The sequence below is a fragment of the Fundulus heteroclitus genome, chromosome 6, assembly GCF_011125445.2.
Source record: "Fundulus heteroclitus isolate FHET01 chromosome 6, MU-UCD_Fhet_4.1, whole genome shotgun sequence".
Taxonomy (NCBI): Eukaryota; Metazoa; Chordata; class Actinopteri; order Cyprinodontiformes; family Fundulidae; genus Fundulus; species Fundulus heteroclitus.
In genome coordinates this window covers 535,408-559,946 of record NC_046366.1, presented here as the reverse complement: position 1 = coordinate 559,946, position 24,539 = coordinate 535,408, and the positions used below count along the sequence as shown (strand labels likewise).

At 42.0% G+C, this 24,539-nt stretch overlaps 1 protein-coding gene across 3 annotated transcripts in view; it reads left to right on the top strand.

The window, feature by feature from the left end:
• Positions 1 to 24,539, top strand: part of agla (amylo-alpha-1, 6-glucosidase, 4-alpha-glucanotransferase a) — a 158,049-nt gene that overhangs the window by 110,683 nt on the left and 22,827 nt on the right. For all 3 annotated transcript variants that reach the window (XM_036137806.1, XM_036137805.1, XM_036137808.1), the window contains 7 exons: positions 8,626 to 8,781; positions 8,882 to 9,032; positions 9,163 to 9,287; positions 9,523 to 9,635; positions 9,720 to 9,854; positions 17,025 to 17,155; positions 17,251 to 17,387. In XM_036137806.1, the coding sequence (XP_035993699.1) occupies positions 8,626 to 8,781; positions 8,882 to 9,032; positions 9,163 to 9,287; positions 9,523 to 9,635; positions 9,720 to 9,854; positions 17,025 to 17,155; positions 17,251 to 17,387 (948 nt within the window). The remainder of the gene's footprint in view (positions 1 to 8,625; positions 8,782 to 8,881; positions 9,033 to 9,162; positions 9,288 to 9,522; positions 9,636 to 9,719; positions 9,855 to 17,024; positions 17,156 to 17,250; positions 17,388 to 24,539) is intronic.

Here is a 24,539-nt window from a genome sequence, read left to right as displayed (position 1 = left end):
GGTACCATTTGTAGGGGAAGAGTTGATAAAGAGACTGGCTCGTGCATGACATTTTAACTATATCCTACAGCCTGCAGAATGGTCCATCGCTGTGCTACACTGACATACCAGAAATGGAAGTGTGTTTGATACTGTTGTTAAGGCTAGGAAGATCGGATCTGGATGTGCATGGTATTGTTGTGAAGAGCCTGATTAGATGATTAAAACAAGTCCGCCCCCTTCTCCATAACCCATTTGCAACTGCCAGAACTCAACCCTAAAATGATGATTGAGGCCTTTGAGGCTTTCTATTAGGCATAGGCTGGATGCAAAGACTCTCTTTCATCAAAAGCTTAAAAGCAATCTTTTTCTGGGGCTGATTGGAGGGCAGCAAGTGAACAAGAGGAGCATGCACAGAATGTTGAATAGGGGTTCCCTCAATGTCAGAGGGATACATTTGCCGTCTGGCCTCTGAACTTGTAAGGACCGGGTTGGAGGCTCAGAAATTACCCACCCGGGCCCCATAGCACCACCAACCTGTAGAAAATGGCATTAGATCCCTTTTTGGTCAAAATTTCAGTTTTGTCTAAGGTTTGGTGAAGCTTTTGTTACTGAAGGAGGCCAGTCTGACTGCTGACCTTTTATGACCTTTCAGGTTTTTCCCCTTTTCGAGGCACTTCTCAGTGGAGGATTTTGATTAATCTCACAGTGAAAAATCTCTTGGTAATGCATAACACAAGGAACACTAAGGAATGTCATGTGTATAACCTGAAGTAGCAGTAGGAAGGTTCCTGTGCTTCACTGATACACCAGAAATGGGAGTGTGTAAGACCCGGCTGCTACCGCTAGGTAGCTCCGATCTGGATGTGCATGTTACAGTTGTGAAAAGCCTGAATAGACGATTAAAATGAGACCTCCCCTTTCTTCATAACCTGTTAGCAAGTGCCAGAACTCAACCCTAACATGACAACTGAGGCCTTTCAGGCTTTCTATTAGGCATAGGTTGGGAGTAAATACTCTCTTTCATCAAAAGCTTAAAAGCTATCTTTTTCTGGGACCGAGTGGGGGGCAGCATGTAAACAATTGGAGCATGCACAGAAGGTTGAATAGGGGTTCCCTCGGTGTCCGAGAGAGACATTTGCCATTGGCCTTCAAGCTGGAATCCTCCACCAAAATCTCACCCAGCTCAGAGTGTCATCCTTCAGAGCTTCTCTCCTCTTCTCTCTGAACACTGACTCCACGTATGTTGGCCCTTCAGTGAAACTCCTGAAGTTTGCAGATGACACCACTGTAATTGGGTTGATCCAGGAGGGTAATGACATACAGAGAGGAGGTGGACCGGCTGGTCCACTGGTGTGCCTAGACTTTAGAGATGGCGGTGAACTTCCGGAGAATCCAACTTCATTTTAGGGTTGAGTTCTGGCAGTTGCAAATGGGTTATGGAGAAGGGGGCGGACTTGTTTTAATCATCTAATCAGGCTCTTCACAACAATACCATGCACATCCAGATCCGATCTTCCTAGCCTTAACAACAGTGTCAAACACACTTCCATTTCTGGTATGTCAGTGAGGCTTTGTGACTGAAGGAGGCCAATCTGACTGCTGACCTTTTGTGACCTTTGAAGTTTTTCCCCTTTTTGAGGCACTTTTCAGTGGAGGATTTTGATTAATCTTGTTACTGAATGAGGCTAATCTGACTGCTGACCTTTTGTGACCTTTGAGGTTTTTCCTCCTTTTGAGGCACTTTTCAGTGGAGGATTTTGATTAATCTCACAGTGTAGCATCTCCTGGTATTGCGGAACACAACCTCATTAGCGGCTAAGGACTATCATGTAAGATAAGATAAGATGGTCTTTATTGATCTCACAATGGAGAAATTCACTCATCACATCGGCTCATACAAGAAGGTGCAGAGTAGGGAAGGTACATTTAGTTATATACAGTGAATTTTCATATATACAATGGATCAAAGGATCAAAGAGAATACCAAAAAAAAAAAAAAAAAGGAAATAGGAATGGGCATATGGTGTCTTATTTACATTCATAGTGGTCTATATATATATATATATATATATATATATATTAGGGCTGGGCAACGATTAAAATATTTAATTGCGATTAATCGCACTGATTAATCGCGATTAATCGCGATTAATCGCATTGTATTTACAAACTCCAAGAATGAATTCAAAAGTAGTGTAAAGAGCACTTTTATTTTAATGTTCTGCTGCCATATGAACAAAAGTGTTGTAACATTTGTAGCACTTATCAGTAACACATATTTAGTGTAAAGCTCAACTTAAACATGTAAAACAAAAAATAGCAATAATAATAAATTAAAGCCTATTGCCACTGACAGGGAATTCTCTTTATGGGGAAAAAATCTACCAAAAACAGGCAATTTCTGAGGTAACAGCAGGGAGCAGCATTACCATTTTATGTTCAATACCAAAGTTTAACTTGGCAGTGGTTACAACTAACTTGTTTCTGTCATATTCCATGCTGGAAGAACTTTAAACTGAAATGCTTGCTAACTCGATATGCTTGCGTTTATTTGACGTTGACACGCGGTTTTTTGTTGTTGCTTTCTCGCGCGCATATAGTGAATGGCAGGGAAAAACAGGCAAAAACACATGGATACTTTGAAACGAGAAGCGACTTCACCGACGGCGTCTAAGCAGACCCCCCCGCTCCGCTCCGCACAAAACCTTTTCCGGCCGCCAACTCACCGCCTCGCCTCGCCTAAGCTCGCTCGCGGTACCTGCGGGAAACACCGCCTTCCGCATGTCAGCTGTGTTTTTTTCCGGCCAGCACCTTTCTTCCTCTTTGAATCTGAGTCTGGGCTGACAGCGAGGTTATTGGCGCATTATCGCCACCTACTGTTCTGATTCAAACCCCTACACCGCAGCAACAGACCTTCACAAAATAAAAGCATGTGACCAACATGCGTTAACGCGCGTTAAAGAAAATATCGCCGTTAATAGTCTGAGTTAACGCGAAATTAACGCGTTAACTTGCCCAGCCCTAATATATATATATATATATATATATATATATATATATATATATATATATATATATATATATATATATCTATGCGCCTACATACGTACCTACGCGTATATATGTGCATATACATTGTATACATTTGTACATACATACATACATGTGTACTGACATGTTCAAGTGTTGATAGCAGCAGAAGTCACTACATCAGGATTATTGCACGGGTTGTGGCCCAGTGTATTAATTAGATTATTGCACATTAGTTATTGCACATTACTTATTACAGTTATGGTCACAGTTACAGTGCAGCATTGTAAAATCTGATAGCAGCAGGAATGAATTACCTGCGGTGGCGCTCCTTTTTACAGACAGGATGTCTAAGTCTTGCACTAAAGGAGCTGCTCAGCTCCTCTACAGTCTGGTGCAGGGGGTGGAAGGTATTGTCCATGATGGATGTAAACTTGGACAACACCCTCCTCTCAGCTACTTCCTCCACAGAGTCCAGAGAGCAGCCCAGGACAGAAGTGGCCTTCCTCACCAACTTGTTCAGCCTCTTTCTGTCCCGCTCTGCGCTGCCAGGAGCCCAGCAGACGACAGCGTAGAGGAGGGCTGAGGCCACCACAGAGTCATAGAAAGTTTTTAGCAGAGGCCTGCTCACACCAAAGGACCTCAGCCTCCTGAGGAGGTGGAGGCGGCTCTGGCCCTTCTTATACAGAGCATCTGTGTTATGAGTCCAGTCCAGTTTATTTTTGACATGAACACCCAGGTATTTGAAACTCTCCACAGTTTCTATGTCCTGCCCCTGGATGTTCACAGGTGAGTGAGGTGGGTGTCTTCTCCTAAAGTCGATCACCATCTCCTTGGTCTTACTGGTGTTTAAGCACCAGTAGCTAACCTGAAGTAGCTGTAGGAAGGTTCCTGTGCTCCACAGATACACCAGAAATGGGAGTGTGTTTGACACGGCTGCTACGGCTAGGTAGCTCTGATCTGGATGTGCATGTTATAGTTGTGAAAAGCCTGATTAGACGATTAAAACGATACCTCCCCTTCCTCCATAACTAGTTGGCAAGTGCCAGAACTCAACCCTAACATGACAACTGAGGCCTTCTATTAGGCATAGGCTGGAAGCAACGACTCGTTTTCATCAAAAGCTTAAAAGCTATCTTTTTCTGCGGCTGAGTTGGGTGCTGCAATTGAACCATATGAACATGCACAGAGGTTTGAATAGGGGTTCCATCAATGTCAGAGACATCTGCTGTCTGGCCTCTGAACCTGCCAGGAGCCGGTTGGAGGCTCCTTGCACCATAACTCTGGGCACCATAGCTTCACCAACCCATAGAAAATGGCACTAGATCCCTTTATGGTCAAAAGTTCAGTTTTGGCCCAGATTTGGTGAGGCTTTGTTACTGAATGATGCTAATATGACTGCTGACCTTTTTTGACCTGTGAGGTTTTCCCTCCTTTTGAGGCACTTTTCAGTGGAGGATTTTGATTCATCTCACAGTTATTATCTCCTGGTAATGCAGAATACAACCTTGTTCTTACCGTTTCTCAGTACAAGTTTCAAAATTATGCGGCATTTTCCTGCTCAATGGTCCTCCCGAGAGTTCAGCAGCCTTAATGAGCTGAGCTCTGCTTTCAGCCTGTCACCAGCCCGTTAAGCCCATCATCCCCGCTGTTAGCAGTCTGTTTTCATGTCTACCTGTTACCTGCTTCTATAGGACTCTTCTTTCATCTACACATTGTTTAATTATATTACAAAAAATTGCAACATGATGTGTAGTTTGGATATCATGTTCCCTGTCTGGGTATTGAATAAGTCTGAAGGCATATAACTATTTTTATTTATGCATAAAGCCAAGAAATACATATTTGGTTGATACTTATTCAATCTATGTTTTGCCTACACTATAAACATTTTACTGCCTATATATTAAACAATAAACTGATCACTGAAAAAAGCATTCAATCTGGTAAGATTTGTCCAATTTGGGTGCAGTGCCAAAAGAACACCTATAGGGGGAGCAGTAGAGAACCAGTTTGGTGGAAACCTGAGTGCAGTTGCAGAACTATACAGTAGAGTGACCTAGTGAGTAGAGAATTGTGAACTTTCAGACTCATTTCACATTAAAAATGAGGACCTTCGTAAAAAAGACAGAGTAACATCTATATGGCTAGTAGAGCTCATTACTATATGAAAGAAAGTGAGGACCAGGAAAATGTCCTCACTTCCCAAAAATGACTTCAGTTTGTTGGTTAAAAACTGGTGATGGTCCTCACTCTGATGTAAGAACAAACACACACACACAAACACACACACACACACACACAAACAAACAACCAAAAAACTATGTAAAAAAAACAAAACAATTCTCATTTACAAAATTGGTAAATGTCAAACTGTTTTTTTCTATCTCTGCATGTTTGTGTCTGTGGTATTTGTTGCCTTTTAATTGCTTGTTCTGTTTTTTTAAAGGAACTTTTGAAAAGCATTTTAGAGGTACTTGTTAAAATAACATTTCTCATTGCCATTACAATACAAAATAATCCCATGGAGTAATCTACCAGGTATAGCGCAAAGGTATAACCCAAAAGAAGAGATTAGGCATTTGTAGCTCAAAGACCACAGTTTCGGGGTTGGTCATGTGCGCGTCTCCTCAAAATGCAGGAATGAACAGAGATGTTCACAGCTAAAGACTACACTTTTCTTACCATTGAGCTAAGCCTACGGTTGAAACACAAGAAAAATATACTTTTTATGTCTTGTGTTACATTATAAACATTTAACAAAACAATCTGCCATTTAAATCATATTTGGTTATTAAAAAACGAAAGGTTAAATGAATAGGCTTTAATTACTGTGTGATGCATGATAAAAGTTTTTTATTTTTTTTATTTAAACTTGTCAAGTGTCCCTCTCTTTTTTTAAGGGACACAGTTGGTCATATGAGGCCCTCTGGTTCCACTACAGACTCCATCCCACCTCGCTTGCTTAAAGAGGTATTAGCTACTATTGGACCAAGTGTACTTCAGATTATCAACAGTAGTCTTTCCTCTGGTACAGTTCAGTTTGCAAGCATTTATACGCCCTTTCTTTAATAAATAGATCTTGACCCTTCTCTCTGCTCTACTTTCAGGCCTATCTCTAATCTTCCATGTATTTCTAAGATATTAGAGAAGGTTGTCTACAACCAGCTGTTACCATTTTTAAAGGACAATGAGCCGTTTCACTCTAGGTTCAAAGCCCTTGACAGTACAGAGAGCGCACTTCCGAGTGTTTCTAATGATATACGTTTTAAATAGACTCTGGAAAGGTTGTTGTTTTAGATTTGTCTGCTGCATTCGATACGGTTGATCACAGTATTTTAATCTCTCGCCTTGAGCACTGTGTGGGCATTAGGGGTGTCCTCCTTGATTGATTTCAGTGCTTCCTAGCTAGTAAGAGTTTTTGGGTAAAAATGGACAGCTTTGTCTTCCACAGCTCCTCTTCCATGTTGGGTCCCTAAGGAGTCAATACTCTGCCTTGTTTTATTTGCTCTCTACCTACCCCATCGGCTCTGTTTTTAAGCATTTTATTTTACTATTATGCTGATGATTGCCTGATCTATTTCCCCTTGGCATAAAACATCACTGTCCAGCAACTTACAAAATGCCTTGAAGACATTAAAGCATGGCTTTCTCTGAACTTCCTTAGTTTAAATGAGAACAAGGCAGAAGGTTTGTTGTTTGGACAGAGTTGCTGTACCTCCCCCAGAGTAGATCTTGGCTCACTGTCATTTTATCTCAGGGACTGTGTCACCAATTAAGGGGGAAAGTTTGACTGATTTTAAATTTGAGAAAATTAGCAAAGGTGAAATCAGTCTTAGCAAGACATTACTCGGAGAAACTAGTCCATCTTTTATCACAGTTCATGTTGACTACTGTACTGCACTGTATACAGGCATTAGCAGACCTCTCTTGCCTATCTGCAGCTTGTGCAGAACTCTGCTGCTCGTTTTATATAGTGAGCGAACTTTCCTTTTGACAGCTGTGTGGCTGCATGACAGAGCCGGGGTTCAGCTGTACAAATGCAGCCCGCAGTCTCCCCTCTCCAACTCCGTAACCACCACCCGTTTGGCAGTAGTTATTCATACAGCACACATCCGACTTTGTCACTATCTAAGTACTGATAAGCTTCGGAGCTTTTCAGGTTGTTCATAGCATTCCCATCTAGGCACTCAACAGTAAGAAAATATTTTGTTTGTTGTAACATACGACCAGTTTGTCATGTTATCCTCCAGTTCAATATCGTAGCAGGGTGAGGAATTGATAAACCACCTTTAATGAGAACTAAATGAGAATGCACCCATTTTACAGCAATTACTATCCAATGTAAATAAACGCTGACCTTACTCAACCAGAATTGACTGGCAGAATTAGCTTATTGCAGACGTAAATCCGTGAAACTTGGTGCAATGCTTGGAGGCTACAGCATCATATTGGCCAGTCATCATCATTGGCATTTGATCCCTGAAACCGCATTATATTGTAATTGACCTATCTGCAAGGTCTTCCAGCAGTGTCAAAGCATCCACTGCGCGGCATTACGCATGAGCGTATCTGACAGTTGTAGATTTTATCTACAAGAGGAAAAGAGAACCATTCAGTAAATCAAAAAAAGATGCATGTTTGTCTTTGAAAATTTATTCAAAGGCATATATAAATGTATCATACACGCTGGTTATCAAGGAGCACTTTTAAGGAATACGTTTTATCTGAGCAACATTCTTCCAATAGGACATCAGAATGCATACAGCTGGAACGATCCAGTCCTTATCTAACACAACTCTTCTCTCTTTCCTTGGGTGAACAGAACACAATAGTAAATCACTCTGTAACTCTGAGTTCTTTCACATGGGAATAATTCAGCTGCCCCTAGATAAGATATGTCACAATCTGTTAATCTGTGGTGTACGTCACCCTGGTGATCATTGGTGAGAGGTATGTTGTTGTAGAAAGCCTTGATAAAATGTTACATGATAAAATGTTGTTTACGATTTAAAATGGCTTTTGGGCACTTTTGTATTTATTTGAAAGGTCCTTTTGTACAGTTGTCACCAGCGTAAACATGAATAACACTAGTTTTGAATGCTATTGCTAATCTATGACTAAAGTATGATATGGAGTGAAACTGATCGTCTGGAAGGAATCCTCATGCAGTCAGGCTGCAATTCTCCGCTTCACCATCTCCCATTTTCCCCTGTCTCCAAAATGAGCGTATGCATTGATCAAAGTTGCCATTTTCCTGTAAAGATCCCAACTTTTATGTGGAAAGTAACGTACGTATGTTTCAGGCCCCATGTTGTGTGTATGCAGGCTTTATAAATGAGACCCAGAACCTTTGTCCCATGAAAATATAGCCTGGGGAAAGTGAAACCCCCCAAGTCGAAACACTAGGGGGCTCTTGAAGTCTAATGGAAAAGGGTCTTTTGTATGTTTATCTGCATTGTTAACGATTTTATGTTTAATTTTTCTTATTATTGCTGTTTTCTACTGATATTCTCACAGTAGACTTTTGGAAACTTGCCTTTCTTGCTTTAAGCCTGAGACAGAAATACATCAATGATGTAAGCTGTTTTCATACCTGTGTCTGGAGGGCAGATATCTGTGGTGAAGGAGGAGCGTTTTTACTCCAAGTGGAATCCCTCGGCAGCACCCACCTCCATTGGTGAAGTTGGGCTTCATAGTGGCATCATCGCTGGGAAACTGGCTCTTAACAAACTGCACCAAGAGCTGGGAGCCCAAGGATTTATACAGGTATGGAGCAATGTGCTGAGGTAATGTTTGCACAAAATCTCAAACCATATAGACATTCTGCCTATTTAGAGCAACATGTGCAACATTCTTCATCCTTCAGGTGTATGTGGATCAAATTGATGCAGATATTGTTGCAGTTACTCGTCATTGCCCCAGCACACACCAGTCTGTGGTGACTGTCAGCAGAACAGCCTTCAAGGACCCCAGAACCCACCAGTATGACAACTATGTCCCATCTATGTTCATACCTGGTAGGACGACAATTTGGTCATCTTTGTATCTGGATGTTTTTTGTGCCAGTTGAGTTTCTGTGCAAATGTTGAGCATGTTTCCCAGTACACATGTTTAACGCAAAATAACTTTTCCTTCTTTTCTCTTCAGGCAAGATTGAAGAAATTGTATTAGAAGCAAGAACAGTGGAAAGAGAGAGTAGGAGTTATCAGAAGGATGAGGAATACATAAACGGCATGCTAGAATACACCGTGGAAATAAAACGGCATATACCGGTAAAAACTGTTGTAAAACCTGCTGCATTCTTTCTGGGTAGAGTTTTAAAGGTATTTTCTGTTTTATCCATGGCCTGACAGCTGAATAAACACAGAGTGAAGAAAAATAAAAGGAAAACAGCTAATAAGTTTTTTTCTTGCCGGGCTGTGTCTTTGGCATTGAGTTGTTTAAAAATAAAAGTTTTTCTGACATGCCCATTACTGACATGTTACAATAACTCTAATATGTATACAGATTGAGGAGAGTGCAGTAGTGAAACATGCTGGAGTGACCTCTAAGGGCCGGTCGGAGTTTGTGCAAGAAATTCAGTTCCAGAAATTGACACCCGGCAGCGTCATTTCCTTCAGGTAAAACTGACACATCTTCTGACGTCTGCCCTGAATTCATATGGTATTGCTAAAACTAAAATTCATTTTCTCTACACTGTGCAGAGTTAGTTTGGACCCCAAAGCGCAGAAGCTGGTGGGCGTTTTGAGGTTTTATCTGTCCCAGTTTAGTCCAAAGTACAGGAGGGGCAGTGCACCTGATGAAAAGCCACCAGAGGTGCTGCAGAAGCCCCTTGCACAGTAAGTATTTCACACATTTATTATGATTTGCTAAGACTTGAGTTCTAAGTTATATTAATATTTACAGCATTGGTACACATCTGGCATTAGAGTTTTGACTTAATTATTTAGCCATTGCTGCAAATGTGATTTATCGGTGTTCATATTAATTAGTGCCTGAATCCATAGTGTCTGTGGGTCATTCACTGAGAATGGATCGATTTGGACTTTGACAGTCTCACATCTTTTACCAAATTGGGAATCCTTGCTGTAGGATATACATACACATAATACAAAGTGTAGTGCGTGCAACCCTAGGGGTGGTCGAGCTGCCGCTAGCTGGTGCGCAAGATGAAAATGTAATGGCGGTCTGACAGTATTTTTTCCCCACACCATAAAGACATGTAAATAAACCTTTCCTTTGTAAGAATTTAAATCAAAAACTGTGCATTTAATAGATAAATAAAATGTATTAATACAAAAATCTATTTAGACGAAGTTTATTCATGCTTCATTTTAAGATGAAACGTAGAGGAAGTTATTGTCTTCTACGCATTGTACTGCATATGCACATCTAGCTTGTGGCCTCTACTTCATTCTCACAAATATGCTCAATCGCTTGAAATCGGAGAAACTGTCATGCAGGTGAAAAATCTAAAATCAAAGTTAGTGATACAAGAGAGAGAGAGAGAGAGAGAGAGAGAGAGAGAGAGAGAGAGAGAGAGAATTGCAACGGATCCAGAAGAAAACGAGTGGCAGTCAGAAAATGTCTCTCTATCTCTCGCCTCACTTCACCTTGTTTATGTCAGCAGAGAGAAAATTGAGTTCAGGTCAAAAGTTTTATTTCAAAGATTAAATTGAGTGACTCTGTCTGTCTATCGATCTTGCAGCACCTACAAACAGCGCTGCTCATGGTGCTGTCACTCTGAACCGGCAACAAGCATTGATGCGCATGTCATGCCCAGACCGCTGCTGGTGGGAAAATTGGTGATAGACACGGTTTCTTGACTATGCTCATGCACAGAGCTGCAATACTTTTCATTGTGATTCAGATAGGTGCAGTTCATTTTAGAGATGCAGTTTTAGCGCGTATTCAGACAGGAACAGGGAAACCGGCACTGGTGTTGGGGGCTGCGGGGAGCTGAGGTGTGTTACCATGGCCGTATTTACCTTCTGTGAAACAATTAGGAAATAACTTTTTATTTCTCTGATTATTAACAGCTTTATGGAGGCGCCTTGTTATTGTTACTGTGCCGCTCTACCAAAGTGTCTCTCTCTCTCTCTCTCTTTCTGTCTCTCTTGCTTGCTCGTTCGTCATCGGACAAAAATCAAATTAATTGTCTTCGTGTTTGTATTTTGCAGCGTAAATTGTGAGTCAGACTCAGATTTAGAAGCTGGTACATTAATTAAATAGAGAACACACAGGTTTATCAGAGTTTAGTCCATGGATGGTCTCTGCTTCAGAGACGTTTCAGGTTGTCTGTGGAGGTTTGACCTAAGTGTCTGTTTCTTTCTCTGCCTCCAGGCTGAGCCACCTATGCACCTGAAATCCTCAGGATCCTGTTGTGGATGTTGTGTGTAACTTTATTGCAATTTACTTCAAATTATGTTCTAATTTTATTTCCATAACCGTTGTTATGATGGTTCTGTTGTTGTAACTGCAACTACGATTATTATTTTTATCTTTTTGAAGATTGGGGGGGTGTCAACACGGTTGGGACACAGAAGGGGGGGCGCGGCTAAAAAAGTTTGGGAACCCCAGTCCTACAGCAATAAGGACACATTCAACCATCAGAATAGCAGGCACTGCTTTGCAATGATTGGTCAATATTATAAGAAGTGGTCATTTTAATTCTCCAACTCCGTTACACTATAAAGGTTCATTGAATATGATTATAAAATATATTTCTAAAGAAAGCAATGGTATATATTGGTATATAATGATATATCATTTAAAGACTCTTGGAACCACCAGAGACCTGCAGTCTGAGAGCAGATTGTTCTGTTAGGAACATACGGGGCAATCAGATCATTGATGTATGATGAAACTTTCATCCATCCATTCTCTTCCGCTTATCCGGGGTCGGGTTGCGGGGGTAGGTAGCTCACCAAGGAGGCGTCCAGGAGGCATTCTAATCAGATTCCCAAGCCACCTCAACTGGCTCGTCTGGAGGTGGACGAGCATTGGCTCAACTCTGAGTCCTCCCTGGATGATTGAGCTCCTCACCCCATCTCTAAAGAAAAACCCAGACACACTACGGAGAAAACTCGTTTTGGCCGTTTGTATCCGGAATCTCGTTCTTTCGGTCATGACCCAAAGCTCATGACCATAGATGAGGGTAGGAACGCAGATCGACCAGTAAATCGAGATCTTTGCCTTTTGGCACAGCTCGCCCTTCACCACAACGGACCGGTACAGCGCCCACTTCACATCAGACGCAGCACCAATCCGCCTGTCGATCTCCCGCTCCATCTTCCCCTCATTCATGAACAAGACCCTAAGATACTTAAAATCCTCCACTAGGGGCAGCACATCCTCCCCAACCCGGTGAAGGCACTCTACCCTTTTCTGGCTCAGGACCATGATCTCGGATTTGGAGGCACTGATCCTTATCCCAGCCGCTCACACTCGCTGCGAACTGCTCCAGTGAGAGCTGTAGATCACGCCCTGATGAAACCAGTAGGACCACGTCATCCGCAAATAGCAGAGATGCAATCCTAAGGCCACCAAAATGGATCCCCTCAACACCTTGGATGCACCTAGAAATCCTGTCCATAAAAGTTATGAACAGAATCACTGAGAAAGGGTAACCTTGGCGGAGTCCAACTCTCACTGGAAACGAGTCTGACTTACTGCCGGCAATGCGAACCAGGCTCTGACACCGGTCATACAGAGACCTGACAGCCCTTTTTAGAGGGCCCGGTACTCCATGCTCCCGGGGTACCCCACACATGACCCCCCCGAGGGACACTGTCAAATGCCTTCTCCAGATTCACAAAGCACATGTAGACTGGTTGGGCAAACTCCCATGCACCCTCCAGGATCCTGCTGAAGGTGTAGAGCTGGTCCAGTGTTTCACGCCCAGGATGAAAACCACACTGCTCTACCTCAATCCGACATTCGACTATCCGACGGGCCCTCCTTTCCAGAACCCCAGAATAGACCTTACCAGGGAGGCTTAAGAGTGTGATTCCTCTGTAGTTGGAAGTTGGAACACACCCTCCGGTCCCCCTTTTTAAATAGAGGGACAAACAGCCCAGTCTGCCAATCCAGGAGAGCTACATTCCATGCAATGTTGCAGAGTCGCATTAACCAACACAGCTCCACAACATCCAGAGCCTTAGGGTACTCGGGGGGCGAATCTCATCCACCCCCGGGGCCTTGCTACCAAGGAGCTTTTTAACCACCTCGGTGACCTCAGCACCAGAGATGGGAGAACTCGACCCAGAGTCCCCAGGCCCTAGTTCCTCAATGGAAGACGTGTTGGTGGGATTAAGGAGGTCTTCAAATATTCCGCCCACCGACACATGACGAGTCGAGGTCAGCAGGATGCCCTCCCACTATAAACAGTGTTGGTACTGCACTGCTTCCCCCTCCTGAGACGCAGGGTAGTGGACCAGAATCGCCTCGAAGCCGTACGGAAGTCTTTCTCCATGGCCTCTCCGAACTCTTCCCACACCTGAGTTTTTGGCTCAGCGACCAGCCAAGCCGCCTGCTGGTTTGATTGATGGTACATCAGCTGCTTCCGGAGTCTCACAGACCAATAAAGCCCGATAGGACTCCTTCTTCAGCTTGACAGCTTCCCCTCACCCCCGGTGTCTGCGGAACATGATCCACTCAGACTTAGTGTCCCCTACCTCCCTCGGGACATGTTCTGAGGGAGGTAGGGGCTCCCACCACTACCCAGTGGGAGCTAGCTCACCACCAGATAGTGGTCAGTGGAGAGCTCCGCCCCTCTCTTAACCCGAGTGTCCAAGACATGCGGCCGCAGGTCAGATGAAACAACAACAAAGTCGATCATTGATCTACGGCCCATATGGAAACCCTTATGCTTGAACATGGTGTTCATTATGGACAATCCATGACAAGCACAGAAGTCCAACAACAGAACACCACTCGTGTTCAGATCAGGTTGGCAGTTCCTCCCAACCACGCCCCTCCAGGTCTCACTGTCATTGCCCACGTGAGCGTTGTCCCCCAGCAAAACGAGGGAGTCCCAGGAGCAGCACTCTCCAGTACCCCCTCCAAGGACTCCAAAAAGGGTGGGTAATCCGAACTGCTGTTTAGCACATAAGCACAAACAGTCAGAACCCGTCCCCCCACACGTATGAGGAGGGAGGCCACCCTCTCGTTCACTGGGGTAAACCCCAACGTACAGGCACCAAGATGAAGGGGGACAAGTATGCCCACACCAGCTTGGCACCTCTCACCAGGGCAACTCCAGAGTGGAATCTGTTCTACATTACCATCTAATGTAGAACAGATTACTGGATCAATGTGTGCGTCTGTGTTTTTTTTGTGCTAAGAAAAAGGAATTGTTTGCATGCCCAAGAGCACACCAAGTCGTCATTAGTTGATATTCAGGAACCCGAGGGAGGAAATTGGAAGGAGTTTTGTCAATCATCTTTAGCTTGACTGTGCATTAAACCAAAAGGACTTCTAATTGAAAGCAGACTAGAGTCAGCTTCTTATGCTAAAAGTGTACTGCAATTCTAACCCATTTAATTCATTATTTTAATAATCTCTATTAGCTTTAACAGACAGTTTATCTACTCAACCCTGGTTGTATTTTATATCTCCGTTTGAATTGTTCAATTTCAAAAGAAAAATTAAGCAGACCGAACTTAGAGTGATGTTCTTACATTTTCATTCATCCATTATTATTACTTTTGCTTTTCTTACAATTCTTACTAATTTAGGCCACAGCGTTTGTGAAATTTCATCATCCAGTGATCCATAAATCCTTATTTTATGTCTGCATCATATCTTGTCAAAGCCAATCAATCAGGTCTATATATTTAAAGTTTTCTCCAACCATAAAATTAGCATTTTTATGTCATTATCAATTGCTGTCTATCATTATTTAAGAATTTCTGTAGTTCCTTCAAACCCTTTCAATATTGACCACCATCTGCATTCATTTTAATTCTCTGTTTAGCCTTAATAGCTGCATTCTAAACTGTGGATTAAAGAAGTTCTTGGATGAACGCGCCTCTGCGTCTGTATTTGTCTAGACCTCGGCAATTAAAAGTTTGAGTTTTGAGCGCGGACCTGGTTAGAACAGAGTAGGTTTTCTCTCATGCACCATCTTTTTGGCAACCCAAAAAAAACCTTTACAGTCAGTGTTAGGTTTCAAGTAATCCCTATGGAACCACTTCCTCGTCTTCTGTGTTCAACCTTGTTCCAAGTGTATCGGCCATCGAAACACTTTCACCACCTGTGACAAGTTCACAATAGTTTCAAACCACAGCAGCTTGTCCTTGGCGTCTCCACACCCCCTGTGTGTGAAACGTCTCTCAACATCACCTACCTGGAGCAACTATATTCATGCCTTCTCATAGGCTGAATCACAAAGCATTCGTTGTAAACTCAGGATATCACCTCATGTCCTGTTCAAGATGTTCTTTGCACAGCAGGCATTCTAATGCTTGGTGCCAATGCAGCTTTGATGTTCCTCAGAATCCACCTTCATTCATTGATATCATCTTCAAGCTGTTATTTGTTTATTATCACAGCCACCCCACAATCCTGACCAGATCCAAAATGTCCAACTAATCCAATTAGTTTCCCTATTCAATTAGTCTAGGAAGTCAGTTATTGTTTACAGTTCCTACCACATTTGGCGTGACGAACATAATATCCGACTGACGAGCCAGAAAGTCCAAGGACAGGAGCGGCTTGGGCGGCCCGGAAAAGTTTTCCAGCCTCTGATACCCCAAACGGATTCAAGGATCGAGGAGAAAAGAGCTTCTTGTTGTGGGGAGGAGGAGGAGAAAAAAGACTGACCACCGCTGAACATTTTCTGAAAAGTTAGATGCTATAAGCATAGTCTATGTTTTCATGCATATATGCGACTCTTCATGGCAACGCACACTCACGCAGCGGCTGTAGATGGCCAGCTGGACATCAGGCATGGGTTTTTAGACAGCGGGAGAGACGTTCTATACCTACTTTAAGCAGTTCAACCACCATTTAAAAAATAACGTTGACACGCGAGGTTTTGAAATTAAAAACCCTGCAAGAGCAAGGTTTAACACCCCTGCTCTTGCTAGAGCCTATGCTGTAAAAACATGTCCAACCCATCCTGCACAGAGCTTCTCCGACTCCTCTTTTAACGTGTGTTTCTTGAAGACGCATTAAACCTATTTGTGAATGCATAATGCATTCCTGCCCGTGCATTAATAACATACAACCATTCATTAAAAGCAATGTCATTACACAGTGGTGGTAACTAAACACAATCCCCATAGAACTAACAAAACAATGAGTGTGCAACTTAACCTGAGCTTTGCACATTTCAACCCCCTTTAAAGTCCCTTTACCGGAGGTCTGACTCCATTACGCACGTTGCTGCCATAACAATGAGTCTACACTCATCCACACACTTCTCCATGTCCGCATTCTTGTAATTATGGATGAGAGTTTAGTCTCTAACGAGCTGGTGAGGTGACGTATTTCTGCCAGCCCCCTCAGATCTTCAGAAATTTGTTAGTGCTGAGTAAATGTTACTGATATCCTGAGCTATATTGTTAGCTTGTCGCCAATTGTGCTCATCACCTCCATCTTGATCCTGCGTCATGGCGTCTGCCCCGTGTGAGCGTAGATGTGTTTTAATAGCTCCACAAGCCGAAGTCTTAGCTGGTTTCAACATTTGTTCAATGTCTTTAGTTAGTCTCAAGTATACTGGAAGCTATTATTTCTGGTGTAAATATTTTAAAGGATAAAGGCAACAACACAGTGCGGAGCTTCCTACCCCGTGGCATCTTCTTGCATTGCGTCACACGACTCCTGCATATTTCCATAATTAGTGATACGGGATATGAGACCTTTTTTTCTTGAAGGAGCCATTGATATTTATCCGACAGACTCATAAGTTGCTTAAGGCATGTGGCAGTAACCGTTATGTGTTATGTATAATTATGTGAATCTGTAGATTTGATTTGATTTGATGTGAAAGTTGTGTTTCACAGGTTGATGGCCAAGCTGACACTAGCAGACATGAACATCTTGCTGTTTCGCTGTGAAGCGGAAGAACAAGAGGACGGTGGAGGCTGTTACAGCATTCCAGGCTGGGAGAGCCTGAAGTATGCAGGACTCCAAGGTTCAGTTTAAACATTGTTCTTGTTCTGAGGCAACGTTATCTACTCTACACAATGTCTTAAAAACAATGTAGCATAATTCTTATCTCTCTTGCAGGTCTGATGTCGGTGCTTGCTGATATCCGTCCCAACAATGATCTGGGTCATCCTTTGTGTGCTAACCTTAGAGACGGAGACTGGCTCATGGACTTTGTCTCCAACAGGCTGATACACAGAGATGGACCTCTGGCACAGGTGAGATACACTGTAGTAGAATTCTCTTTAAACAAAGTTCACTTTCTTTCACAGATGTGATGTAGTGAATGAATTTCTTCTTACAGCTCCTACATAGAGGTCAAATCAGTGAAATACATGTGTAATAGGTTTCCTGTTTTTCACCTGTGAATCTCTGCAGATCTAATTGTAGCGGCAATTCAGAACAAATGTTGTCTCAAGGCATTTTCGATAATTTCAGTCAAATTGAGATTATTATTCAGATTGGTTAAAAAGATTTCTATTTAAGAAAACCCATCTGTTTGCATTGAGACATTTGGTTGTCCTGGATGAGCATGTAGCCACAGTAGACAGTCGCTTACATTGTGTCATTGACTTTCCAGTAATCCTTCATACTGAGCATACATGTAGCTACTGTAACTGTCTTCACCGTACCCCGTCTACGGTGAAACACTCTCGGTGGACCCAGCTCTTTTTACCCAGTCAGGCGACCCCCACTTACTTATTACCTTGAATGTAGGACGCATAAAACAGACAAGTATACTTTTACTTATATTTTATCTACGTAAAGACAGAGAAATAGTTAGTCACACCAGCGCTGATGGGCTCTTGATCGGCAAGAAGCCCCGATTGCTTATCACACATACATTATATAGGGATCTAGGTACACACCCATGCAAAGGCTGTACACATCCAAACTGTGACATCAGTAGAGAAACTGTCACCTCCATGGTTGTATCTGATAGATATGTGCCAATCTTTTGGGTCAGTGCTATCTAAGTGTGCCATGCAGTTCTGGGATAAACAGCTCGTTCCACTTGACCTCGTTGATATCCTAACAAACCCCCTGATGAAATGCCTAAATGGCACATCACCAAAGATGATCAACCAGTGGAACGACAGCTCTCAGGCTGTCCCTCTCCCAGAACAGTCGGTCATTCCATCCTGTCCAAGCAATCCAAGCACGTCAGCTTCCGGCTTCCAGAGTCCATCAATCCGTGATCTCCATGGCAACCGATTGTGTAGCCCACTCTCTGGGGTCACACAATCTCTGCTGGTGTGCCCGAATGGCACATCATAAAAAAAAAAACAGTCCAGTTGTCCGTTTGCCCCCCCTGTTGGTGTGCCCCAAAGCCACATCACAACGAAAACAGTTCCAAGAAATCGGCCGGACAAACCTCAATGGAAACATCTTAGCATCAATCAGCATGAATACTTCATAATTCAGCATTTTTTTTACTCGAGACCACAGTCCCAGCAATTTATCTACAATTTAGGGTTCAACTAATTTAGCTAGGCCTGTTTTAGGTTCCTATGCGCACATTATTTTAAATTTACTTTAGACTAGGTAAGCTAAGGCTGTTCAGTAATCAAGGCCAAATTCATCTACTCTACCTCCACCCCAAGAAACCTCCTACTTGGTCCTCCACTCCCCATTCCCATGGACAAACATCCATCACTTTCAAACCTCACAAATCCAAGAGTACCAGTAGGGGGCATCACAGGGCGGGCTGGGTCTCCAGCAGAACAACCCCATCTCGTCTAAGAAATGATAAAAAACTGATGGAGCCCAGTCTAGGGGAATCCCACTCTGGGCCAATCTGAGCGAGAAGACACCCTGTATTGAATCTGAAAATTAGCCTTACCGAGTAATTTATGGATCTGTGGTACCCATCAGATCCTGGCTCTCTATATAACAAAGCATAAAGATTGCAAGAACTTTAGGTCTTGGTGTGTGTGTCTGTAGCAGACAGTTTACATTCTTAATCACAAAACCGTAACAACCAACTTAATGCAACATCACAGTATAAATATCATAACACATAAAATCAAACATAGTGATGGAAGTCAGTGGAAAAGAGAAAAATAAGAACATTCGTGAAATAAAAAAAATATGTACGTCAATAACACAAAAATCCGTCAGGCCATTCAGAGCACGTGGCAGACATCAATCTATTTGCGCCTAAGTGGTCGGCTCAGGGTTCTCAGGCAACTGCTCCTCGGCATGGACAAAACGATTTAGTTGGATGGTAATGAGTGTTCGGTCCTGGCTCGGGAAATAAGCATTTCATTCCCAGTAAAATGCTCTGTGAAGATGGTTGGCAGACACCAGGCCTTGTTTACTGTTGAAGAACAGAAACAAGGTGTAATTAGTGTTCTTATCAAGACTCCCAATCTTGTCATTTACCTACTTCAAACACTTTCACATCCAGATATTTCCGTTCACAATTATTGTGCTCTTAGCTTAACCTCCTTTACTATAATCATTAGATCTTGCATTACTCTTATATTAAAGGAGAAATCTGAAAGTTCAATTTTATCTGCAGCAGCATTTCTCTATAATTCTTTAACAAAATGTTCCCATGTGTGTCTCACCTTACAATGTCCAACAGTTGAAAAATCTCTGCAACAGAAATTTGTCATCATATGTTTCATGGCTACTGTGTCAAGGTTTGTCTCAACTTATTTAGCACACAAGGAATTGTATTAAAACCTTTCAGAAACTTTTTGCTGAACCAGCTTTAAAAACACCTCACATTTTTCTAAAAAGCCCAACAGAAAAACCTTTAAGCTTGTAAAAGAAAGCTCTACTATATATATTCCCGGAATATTGTTGTGATGGTACTCAGAAGCAACACTGTGTACTTCTTGTCTTATTTTGAAAAACTCAGCTGGGAAAAAAGGAAGTGTGTGCATGCCCCTAGCTCACACAAAGTCGTAATTGGCTGCCATTCAGGAAGTGGGTGTAGCCCAGGGCGGAGTCAGGAAGTAGTTCTGTGAATCAGTTTCAGCTTGACGTGCATCAAACCAAAGGACTTCTAGTTGAATGCACCCTCCACCTAAAGCGAAGAGCAATTCTAACCCCATTATTTTCTTCTTTTTTTAATCGTTTCTGCTTGTTTTAACAGATAGCTTTTGTAAGCAACCCTGGTTGTATTTTATGTCCCCCTGTTTGAATCTTGTTTGAAACAAACCTTTAAACTGTAGTATGCTGTGAGCAGTAACTCCTTTTTTCTCTTTAAAAACATCTCCCCCTGAACATTTAACTGCTCCACACTGCTCTAGATAGATTTTTTACGAGACTTTAAACCTGTTTCAGTCATCTAACATTAGTTTATTTGATAATACACCCAAGCACGATTTTAACCCCAAGTAAATCAACCCTATAACAAGTATCTTATTCTTGTTCTCATGTGTTTAGTTTACCCTTAAAAAATTTTAAGCAGACATTACTCCGAGTGATTTTCTTACATTTTCAGTTATCCATTATTATTACCGTTGCTTTTCCTGCAGTTTTTCCAAATTCAGCATCTGTGTTATGTTATGTTTGTTAACGTATATCACCCAGTGATCTATAAATCCTTATTTTATGTTTGCACTGTCTTGTCCCAGCAGATTAAAAATTCCCATTCTAGAATTTGCTTTTTTGTTTCATCAATCACTGTCTGTTTTGATTATTGAAGGAATTGTGCAGTTCCTTTGAACCCTCTTAAATATTGACCACCCGTTGGTAAATGATCAGTATTAAGTTTTGCCCTTCTTCTAATTCTTTGTTTAGCCTTATTATCTACTAACCTGACAAAAGCCAGCTGTATGTTGCTCCGCCTAGCTCCACTCACATACATCTGGGACACCGCCATAGGAATTGCCTTTACTGAAGGCTGGGCCTTATCAAAAATTCTTGCATATGATTGGATAAGCCACTTGTCTGTCATCTTTATCGACGTGCTATTTCAACCACTCACACCAAAGCTAACCCGTGACGCTGATGATAGCGACGCAGGAAAAAAAAAAAAAAAAGAAATAATGTGTTTGCGGCTCTAGTGGCACGCGTTTTATTGATAGTGAGCTGACAGGAAGAGGGGGGACGACAGGCGGCAAAGCGCCGCGGGTCGGAGTCGATTCCGGGCCGACCGCGTTGAGGACTAAAGGCCTAACATAGTTAGCGCTAACCGCTCCGGGGCGCGTCCGCTTGCGGATTTGGCAAAGCTTGCCAAATCCGGTCGGGAGAAGGGCGAAAACATGGTTTCCACCAACAAAAGCCTTCAGAGGCGTTCTCTGATGTTCTTTTAATGAAACAATATTAGGTAGATTGGACAACACGGAAGAAATAGCAGCATCAATGTTAACGCTTGCTTCTTCAACGAGCCGCCATTGCTATCAAAACAGTCTCACGTCATGGTCGCGTCTCCATCACATCTATGAAATGCCAGCCCTGCGTCATGATTGGCCAGACCATAAAATTGGTTGGAGAAATCACTTTCTACCGGCGATGTCCCAGATGTATGTGAGTGGAGCTAGGCGGAGCAACATACAGCTGGCTTTTGTCAGGTTAATTATCTACACCTTCAATGGTGAATTAGTGGAATTCTTTGTATGCACACTTCTTTGTGTCCGTATTTGTTCAGGCCTCTATAATTTTGTTCTTTGTGTTTTAACTGTGAACCTGGTCAGAATAGAGAACGTCATCTCCGATGCTCCTCTTGGCAACCCCAGCAAACCCAAAAACAAAAATGTTAACAGTCAGTGTTGGGTTACAAGTATTCCCTGAGGAAACACAACGTCGTCTCCTTGGTCCAACCTGGTTCCAAGTGCCTGGGTCATCGAAACCTTTAGAGCCCATTTACCCCAAGTTGCATATTGTTGAATCCCCATTTTCAAATGTTCTTTTGTTAAGAGTCCAAGAGTGTGTTCTAGGTGCGTTTCCTGAACGCCAACCTCTCCATGTCATGTTCGTGAAACCTTGTAGTTGAATTCCATCACCTGTGAAGCAAAGCAGTCATGCATAGTCCTGTTCAAGATGTTTTTTTTAGCACAGCAGGAGTTTCACTGTCGTGTGCCATTGCAGCTCTGATGTTCCTCAGAGCCAACCTTCATGCATTGATATCATGTTCAAGCTGTTATCCTCCTATCATCATCTTGTGTCCAGGAGTCGATTCTGCTGTCCTGACCAGATTCCAAACGTCCAACTAATCTAATTGACCTCATTTCTTTTCTGCATGTAAGCAAGAAGGCGATTGTTAGATTATCCTGGTCTAAAAGACTTCTAGGTTGATAGTTGGCTAAACTCTGTTTATGTGTTTTTTCCCTTCTGGAAAAAACACCCTTCCCGTTTTCACCCCTTCTGGATGTTTTAACATCTAGTTAAAGGAGAACTATTGTGCTATTTTGTGTTCGAACAGGAAGATGTTAAGTCTCCTTAAACCTCTTAGGTAACTGCGTACAATTCCAAACTATTTTCACTGGTGCTTTAATCCCTAATTTACCCATATTAGTTAGTAGAATAAGTCATTATTCTAATCTTGCAGTTTTATCCATTTAAATCCATAACCTTTATGGTGCTTTATTGATGTCTGCCGGAGTGGCAGATTTTACAGGCATCCTAATTATTTGGTTCTTATTTGCTACTCTGCTGACTTCAAGATACCCAGTAAATGTGGTGCTCACAATTTCTCCTTCGCTTCAACAGCTAGCTTAAAAGGTTCAGAGTTTATTCTGCTTATATTGAAAAATTAGCTTGCTCACTCGTTCATTGATTCATTTATGCAATTAACTGCTGCTGTAATGCTTACTTCAACTTTTTTGCCTCTAGGTTTTTCATGATAATAATTATCTCTTATTGATGTAAATATACTTTTTCCCATATCGTCTGGATCACATACATTGTTCTTATCCACTTTCTTTTAACGTTTAAACGGCCCCTCTATGTATAATAACAGCTCTGACTTAAAACAATTAACATTGTAGGGGTTTAATAACAATCTTGGTTGCTTTTAATCTAAAAGTTTTTTCTTAAGCGCATCCGCCAATGTGTTTGTTTCTAATGCGTGTTTTGTTTTTTAATTGTGTACAGGAAAATCTGATGTGAAATGCAGAAGGGGTGTCTGCCAACTCATCTTTGTTTCGTGTTGCGGTCCATTGAAGGTTATCCGATGCCTCTGTCTTTGCCCCTGCCATTAGTTGTCTATTTTCAGTCCTCATGTCTGACTTCAGCAGCACAACATCCTTCCAGGACGAGCATTGTCCATGAATCTTCTTTCTCCAATCGTTGTCTGAAACCACAAGGAATTCTGCCAGCATTTTGCCAATTTGGATTTTTTCCAAAATCAAATTGTCTAATACAAGAATTGTCCATCTTCATCTGTAGTGTAGTGTACATAAGTTGAAAAGAAATTTTTTTAAATAAAAGTTACAGTAAAACTGTCTCAAAGTTACAGTAAAATTGTCTCAAAGCAAAAATCAACCACAGCGTTCCCTCTAACACGAAATAGTCTTAAAGTTCTTCACCTTTACCCCAGATCTTGATCCCTTAAAAATTTAACCAAGCAAAATATATGTATAAGTTTAATAAAAAAAATTATTTCTATTAACCTTGTAGCATCACATTCCCCATTAAACCTCAATGCAGCTTCTGTAAAAATTACTGATTTTTGTCCAAAGTTTGATTAAACTCGATTAGGCAGGAATCAAGTACATCACCTTTTTTCTCTGTCCCCTGGACCATTGTAGCACTGTTTGGTACTAACTTGTCTCTGAGAATGCCTAAGAAAAGAGACCAAAATCTCTCCGTTAGTACATTTCAATTATATATGACCAGGTTTCCTTGCAAGAAAAAGGCAGAAAACAGGAAATGAATGTTAATGTGAGTCAGTGGAGAGGGGAACAGTGGGAAGGGGTACATGAAAAATTTCTAAAGCCACCTTTCTACCACTAGAAGGTCTCAATATTACCTGGCCTAATTTGGTTAAAACTTAGCATAATTTAGTCACCTTTGTCAATCCCTGCATGTCCATTTTAGATCATGACTTCTTACCATACGACCTGAAAGAGCTCACTTTTCAGAGTCTTCTGTTGGAACAAAGGTGGCTTTGCAGCTTCATCTCCCATCATCTGAAAGAAGTAACTCAGAGGAAAAACAGTTCTGTTAGTGTATTAGGTGACAAAAGAAAACCTGGTCTTTTTAGTGTCTTGGTTTTTAATGTGATGTGTCTAAGTTCTTGGTTGGTCCAAAGGAGGTAGGAATCTGTCGTTCCTTTTCTTTCAGCATTTTGTATTAAAACATCTCCTTCTCTTAATTTATCTGCCGAGCAACCTTGAATGTTGTCACTTTTTTGCCACTGGTGATGCAAAAATTAAAGCAAATGAATCATTTAACAAAGAAATAACCAATAT